The 7886-nt window shown below is 30.7% G+C and overlaps 1 protein-coding gene across 1 annotated transcript; it reads right to left on the bottom strand.

Moving 5' to 3' along the window:
- Window positions 1-4477: 4477 nt before the first annotated feature.
- Window positions 4478-5835, bottom strand: LOC102597746 (uncharacterized). Its single transcript, XM_006350107.2, has 4 exons — window positions 5432-5835; window positions 5058-5198; window positions 4819-4992; window positions 4478-4717 (listed from the first exon to the last, which is right to left on the bottom strand). The coding sequence occupies exons 1-4, from the start codon at window positions 5756-5758 to the stop codon at window positions 4694-4696; spliced, it is 666 nt and encodes a 221-aa protein (XP_006350169.1). The 5' UTR covers window positions 5759-5835; the 3' UTR covers window positions 4478-4693.
- Between the last annotated feature and the right edge of the window lie 2051 nt (window positions 5836-7886).

Raw genomic sequence — 7886 nt, 5'->3', positions numbered from 1 at the left:
TTGGTGGTACAGGGAGGCCAAAGTGTGTCTTCACAGACATCTTTTATGCATGTGGCATAACCTCCAACAGTTTTCCAATCAAAAGGATTATTGCTTCCACTACAGATTCTGGAAAACTCTTCAGCTTTTTCTCAATAGTTGATGATTGACCATGGTTTTCTGAAACTATAAGCAGGATGGCTCTCGCAACAAAAAGACCACATCTCAAATATGGATATACAAGTTGTGGTTGAGTACACTGGGTATGTTTCTTAGAAATTTGCCACATATTTGAATTTAACAAAGACCAGAATGAATTTAGCTAATTCTCTGCAGATATTATTTTGACTGTTAGTTCTCTGCGGATATTTCTTTTCAGATTTACATGAAAATATTTTATCAGGAAATAGGACCAATATGAGTTCAAGCTGATGATCCTTGTGCATTGAGAGGCTTACGAAGGCCATGAACAAAGTGAGGATCAGAAGATGCAAGTACTCACTTTTTTAATTAAGTAAATGCAATCTTATAAAATAGAGAAAACCAACAATAAGGTGATGCTTTGGATCAGTACAAATGGGGTGTAGGTTAATTCACACCCAACTTCCTGCAGCGATGTTACCAAGTCTATCAAGTTATACATTCCAAAATAATTTTGAGAATTCAGCACATAATTACTATTTCAAGTTATGTAAAATATGCTCTTTTTCCCCCGAAACATCATTGATTCCTCTCAATCCAGAACACCAAAAAGCTGATTGATAAGATCGAATATACACAAAAGCACGGGTAGGGATTTCAAGTTTTCAATGAAAAGGGTAATTACTGATATTGAGCACTCAACGTAAAACTAAATAAAATGACATCATGAATCACAATATATGTCAAGGGCAGGTAAGTTCCTCAATACAACAGAACTTTACCTCACTTTCTGTTAGAGCATCCATACCAAAGAGACTTAGAAGTAATTGTGTGGTAAATCCATTGATAATGAGTGTCAGTAGTAACACACTTCCACCAGTGAGGAAAACAAACTGTACCATAAAGAAAAGAGTTCCAGTTGCACATTTGTATCCAATTGATTCATCTCCTTACCCTAATCATGATCAATGTACAACATCAATAACCTATCAATCAAATAGATGAGAGAAGCAATATATGATACAAAAGAAAGCAAGGGGGAAGCTGAAAGCCCAGATGAGAAATGCAGGTGCCAGACACCAGAAAGGCCAACTAGTCCCGATGCAGTTACTGACCTTTCAGAAAGCATACATGATTGGTGGTACAGGGGAGGCCAAATTGTGTCTTCACAGACATCTTTTAGGCATGTGGCATAACCTCCAACAGTTTTCCAATCAAAGGATTATTGCTTCCACTACAGATTCTGGAAAACTCTTCAGCTTTTCTCAATAGTTGATGATTGACCATGGTTTTCTGAAACAAATTGTACTATAAGCAGGATGGCTCCCTGAGAGAAAACCATGTGTAGATGTTATTAAGTAAAAATATATATATATATCATCCCTCTTCCCGCGCCTACATTGTGGATATGCTTCATAAAGCTTGATAAATAAGTGAGAAAATGATCAGCTTCTTATGCTCTCAAACAATTATAGGTTACTCGATCGGTGATAAGTTCTATTGTTCTTACTCTAATTGTTGTACGATATCAAATCGAAGGTATCTTCTCCAAAGATATTGAATATATATATATATATATATATCTAGTTTAGTAGAAGAAAAAAGAGCAATTTCAAAAAAATATATGTAAAATTTGTGATAAACTTGAATAATATTGAACTGCTTACAACTAATTGAAATAACAATAGGTCTTAAAAATTTCAGTTAATATAAAATTGTTTTATACTTTAATTTGTAAAAGTGTATTTGAATATTCATACCAACAACACATCGATGTAGTAATGATAAGTTTTTACCTAATTAAGCAAGTCACTTAAGAATCGTCAAGAACAAATAAAACTTTTACTTTAAAAAAATCTAGTGAATTTTTTACTCATGCTCCCCTTTATCCTTTATAACAACTGGAAATGTTGCCAAAAATCTCAATGAAAGGTCTAAACAATTTGGGCTAAATTCTAACATTCTGTTTATTTCAGCCTCTCCAAAATTATGTCAATAATAATAATAAAAGAAGATGTTATTTTAGAATAAATTTTATTAAATAATTTACATATTATTAGTCATAAATTAGTAGATGGTAAATTTCTCAATTATCTAAAAAAGAATTCTCAATTAAATTGTTAGCTTCAAATTTACATCTTATTAGTGTTTTTGTGTCATCTATTTTCTCTCTTTTAAATATAATTTATCTTTTTACTTTATCTTGTATTTTTTTAAGAGATAGTATGAACATGTTTTTGTTGCTAAGTGTTAGCTTCAAATTTGAACAATATGTCAGTAATAATAAAAGAAGACGTTATTTTAAAATGAATTTTATCAAATAATTTACATATTATTGATGATAAATTTTTCAGTTGCTCAAGAAAGGATTCTCAATTAAATTGAAGCTTGAAACTAATTTTGTTGCATTTTGAATCTCTCTCTTGTTAAAAAAAAAAAGAATTTTCTCTCATGTCAAGTTTGTATCCCTAATTTTATTTTATGAAATGAACAATTCTTTTTAGATTTTGTGAATTTGTAACATAACATTAATAATTCTCGAACTACGAAAATAATTATTCAGTGAATGACATTTTCCTTCCTCATATTTAAGTCCTATCTAATTACTTTAATTTTTCAATAGACAATTAAACTTCCTTAAACTTATACTCCTATATAGATTTTAAGAGTCATATATGCAATATTCTCTTTTTGATAGTTATACAAATAGATCTACCCTTTCGTAATCATATTTGTAGGAACACGTAAATATACACTTACAAGAATAGTATCACAAGAAAAACAAAAAGGGTAAATTAAAAAAAGAAGAGAGAAACACAATTTTTTTTTACTTAATTCTTTATTTCTCTTTCTTCATATTGTTCAAATTTGAAGCTAACACTAAGCAACAAAAATACTATCTCTAAAAAAAATACAAGATAAAGTAAGATAAATTATTTTTAAAAGAGAGAAAATAAATGACACAAAAACACTAATAACTGAGAAAGAAAACTTGATTTTGATTTATGAAAATTCATACATATTGAAGATGAAAAAAGGAAGAAGTATCAACTTACCAAATATGTAAAATTACATCCATATATAACTTCATTATTTCACCTATTTATAATTTGTAAAATATAACAATCATATATCAAAAGTAATAATATAATTTCATAATTAAAAACAATAATAAAAAAAAAGCATTCAAAAGAACAAATCATACTATCTCTTAAAAAATACAAGATAATGCAAGAAGATAAATTATTTTCACAAGAAAGAAAATAAATGACACCAAAAACACTAATAACTGGGAAAGAAAACATGATTTTGATTTATTAAATTCATACATATTGAAGATGAAAAAAGGAAGAAGATATCAACTTACCAAATATGTAAAATTACATCCACATATAACTTCATGATTTCACCTATTTATAACTTGCAAATATCACAATCATACATCAAAACTAATAATATAATTTCATAATTAAAAACAAAAAATGAATTCAAAAGAACAAATCACATGACATCAAAAGAAATGATAAACACAATTTATAGAGGAAGTAACATAAAATTTGTTACTTATTACCTGAAAGATGGAAAATAGTTGAAGAGTAACGAGGAAAGAGAAAATATTTAAGTGTACTCTTTTCTGAATTTTTGTAAAAAACAAATTAAGAAAAAAAGGTAGTAAAAAATTGACAAAAAAAGATAAATGGCAATCCTGCCCAAAGAATCATTCAGCTTTATATATAGATATAGATTTATTTTGGGGTTACCCACCAATAAAAGCAATCCGAAAAGTGCATCAGTACTTAATGGAGCAGAATACTGTACTGGTATCTACGCATTATACACCTTATTAACTTAGGAATATATTTCATACCAGTACAAATGATACTAGACAAGCAAGTTATGTAAGTAAAAATAATTCTCAAGACAAAATGATATTCGGTGCACATTTGTATCCAATTGATTCATTTCCTTACCCTAACTAATCCATTTCCTATCAGCCAGACACTAGTCAGCTTGGAACCCTTGGTGTAGAGTGTCTTCAATATAAAATGTAGAGAGATTGTTAGATGACTTCATGAGCCAACTCCCAGATCCATGAAGACTTAGATTCCCTCCCATCAGAGTTGTGCAACGAAGAAACAAGGGGAAAAAAGGACCTCTTATGAACAAGAGGCACAACTCTCAAAGAGTAGGAGTTTGGCATTCCATGTTAATTAAGAAAGAAAAAGGACACATGCATTGCGGTTAGAATCTGATTACATATAACCACTACTTGACTACCTACTGCATCAGCTTCTGCGAGCCATGTTTGCAATGGCAACAAACCACGCATGTGTCTCGTCTCAAGAACAAGTCAATGCAAGGCCCAAAACAATAGAATATAAATTAATAAAACAGCACACAATTATATTGTCTTCAACTTAAACGAACAATCTTTCCAAAACTTATAACAAACTTTTTACGCAACACTAGAATAGATGACCCACTTTCAATTCCTAATTTACTAGTAATAATGTCCAACATTGACAAATGTAAAGCTAAAGCTTGAACCCGAGCCAACACGACTTCACATCTACTATATGTCCAAACCTCCCTTCGCCTACATACATTAAAAGTAGAAGAGAGAGAGTTAGTAACTTGCAAATACTGAAACTTAGTCATTAGTCAATATAAAGTAAAAAGTAATGTATATCTCATTACCCTTGGCCTAACGATTGGGAATTCCAAAGAATTATATAGATGGAGGCGATCCACCACCTTAACTTGAAAATATTCGTTCTCGCCATTCTTGACTGAAAGGGTAATATAGTACATGAAGTGTTTGATGACATGCCCATTAACCTTGAGAATCTCATTAACCACATATGAAGTGCCCTAAAAGAATACACAATCAGCTTTCTATAGAAGAAAACTAGAAAGACAATGTGACTAGAGCATACCATTTTTTCATTGTAGTGCTGAATTGCCCGTCTAGCAAAATCCTTCATCTTTTCCATAAATTCAGGCTGTTGTAAGTAGCCTTGCATGGGAAATATGGAAGTCATTGGAGCCGAACCAGGATAATCTTTGATGTCAAATCCCTATTAGAGACAAACATAAGTCGCTATTAAGAGTCGATAATCAGCTCAATCTTAATAATCACAGGAACAGAACAGGAAATTTCGAAATCCAATCTTCAGGACTTTACCATTCAAATCATATGATGCACACAACAAAAATTAAAATACTAGGGATTATGTAGATCAGAAACTCTTAAGACGGCTATCTATCTATTGCTGTTTTTGCGATAACACTAAGAGGGAGAAATCGGTACCTCACTGTCATGGATTTGTTCAAAATACCTTATCCAGCAAGCTTTATCAATGACTCTATCACCACGAGAGTAAGGGCGATACCATAGTTTCTCCACATCCCGTTCCGGCGTGTCACATTCTGAAGAATTATCTTCGGACTCGCTGGATTCAGCATCTTCTTCATTCACCTTTTGTTTCAGCCAATCCAATTCCTCGTCATCCGATTCTTCGTCCGAGTAAACAAATTTGTTGACACCTCCGACTGTTACCAAAGGCTCCGGCAATGGCGGCGACGGCGATTCGACGTCATCCGATTCTTCGTGCTCCGGCAATGGGACTGGCGGCATGACTACGGATTGATAGTTTATGATAGTCGGTAAGAAAGCAAAAACTCAATCACAGAATTAATTGGGTAGGGCATCAATATTTGATTTTACGTTTTAATCCATTTAATTATTATTTTTATATTTTATAAATCTAATTTTCCATTACCTAAGACTTAATTCTAAGGAAAGTAGATATATTCAAAAAGTACAGATGATCTTTAATAAAACTTATATCTTAACAAAAAAAAATTATATTTATATAGTTTGCACAATTACTTATTAATTTTATGTTAAAGGGAATATAAACTCCCTTCATATTAGCTTACGTTCATGATTCTATCACGAAAATAGCCCTTTAATCTATTCATATTAGCTAAAAGACATGTTTCTATTAAGAAAATTTTTTTTTTTATAAATACTACTAACAAATAAAGCAAAGAAAGAGATTATGAATAAACTATGTGTTTGTTAGCTTAAAAAATCTCTCCATAAGACACATGCAGCAAAAAAAAAAATTGCAATCTCATACCCACAAAGTAAAGCAATTAAGATAATTTATTGATAATAATTATAATTATAAGACATTTAAGATTAAATTTTTAGGCACATGAAAAATTATTGAGAAATAAAACAAAAGCAATTACGATAATTTATTGATAATAATTATAATAAATTAGACTCTGTGACTTTCTACTGCATTAATAAAAGGGAAAATTACGCGGTTAAGCAAACTTATACTACTTAATTACTCATCATAGCTATAATTTGCTATAATTACCACTCACGATTAACATTATACATTAATTACGCGGGCTGACTTCGAGTTTGTATAATTAGTCACGTTTGTATATGTATAATTCGCCAGAATATACAAATACATATGTATAATATACAATTATCTAACCTATATACATATACAATTCACCTCTCTCCCACTCTCCTGCCCTCTCTCGCTCGCCTCTCTCCTCCCTCTCCCAATCTCGCTTGCCTCTCTCCTCCCTCTCACAATCTCTCTCTCCTCCCTCTCCCAATCTCACTTGCCATAGATACAAATACATATGTATAATGTACAATTATCTAACCTATATACATATACAATTCACCTTTCTCCCACTCTTTGCCCCCTCTCTCTCGCCTCTCTCCTCTCTCTCCCAGTCTCACTCGCCTCTCTCTTCTCTCTCCCAGTCTCACTCGCCTCTCTCCTCCATATAACATGTAACTACGAATTGTAATTATCAAACTATAGCTATGGAGAGTAATTGGGTTATTTTTGAGTGGCTATATGTGAAAGTTTCCCTTAATAAAAAATATATATAATATATAATAAATACATTTAAGATTAAATTATTAGGCATATGAAAAACTATTAAGAAATAAAAGATAAAAAAAAAGTATTTTTTTCTTTCTTTTTACTTTCCTTGGTGTTGGGAGGTGAAAGGGGTGCCTTCAACTTATAAAGCATATTTGAAGAAGATTTTAAATTTATATATGTAGAATAAATATGAGAAATTACTCTAGAGCAATTCAAAAATTAACTGATAAATAAAAAAAAAAGATAAATGATGATTCTCCTTTATATATATGGATGTTTTAAATTAAATAAAAAAAGTAAAATAAATAGATATATATAGATAGACTAGTTATTAGGTTCCCGCGCCAGCGCGGGCCCAATGTATATTACTTCGTCCGTCTCATTTTATGTGAGGTAGTTTGATTCGCCACGGAGTTTAAAAAAGAAATGAAGACTTTTAAAATTTGTGGTCCAAAATGAATGATATAAATTTGTATGACTGTAAATTATTTCATTAAGGGTAAAATAAATATTTTATTATCAAATTGTTACTTAATATAGAAATGTGACATTCTTTTGGGACTGACTAAAAAGGAAAGTAAATAACATAAATTGGGAGTAGTTCTTTGTTTCAATTTATGTGACACCGATGAAATTTGGAGAGTTATATAATTTTTTGTATGTGATTTTGTTAAATATATTTTGAAGTTGTTAATTTATTGTGATTTATAGCACTTCTTATATCATTTTCAAATAATATATATTACTCTTTCTGTTCCATTTTATGTGACGTAGGTACTTTTACGAAACTCAACTAAATTTCTTATATGATTCTTAAATATTTTTAGTTGTTATTTT

Source organism: Solanum tuberosum, unplaced genomic scaffold, assembly GCF_000226075.1.
Source record: "Solanum tuberosum cultivar DM 1-3 516 R44 unplaced genomic scaffold, SolTub_3.0 scf00118, whole genome shotgun sequence".
Taxonomy (NCBI): Eukaryota; Viridiplantae; Streptophyta; class Magnoliopsida; order Solanales; family Solanaceae; genus Solanum; species Solanum tuberosum.
This window is presented reverse-complemented; position numbering and strand designations above follow the sequence as displayed.

Coding starts and splice junctions, on each gene's coding strand:
- LOC102597746 (XM_006350107.2), bottom strand. CDS start 5,758: ATGCCGCCAGTCCCATTGCCGGAGCACGAAGAATCGGATGACGTCGAA. Junction 5,199..5,431: donor AACAAATCCATGACAGTGAG/GTACCGATTTCT, acceptor TGTCTCTAATAG/GGATTTGACATCAAAGATTA. Junction 4,993..5,057: donor AGCACTACAATGAAAAAATG/GTATGCTCTAGT, acceptor GTATTCTTTTAG/GGCACTTCATATGTGGTTAA.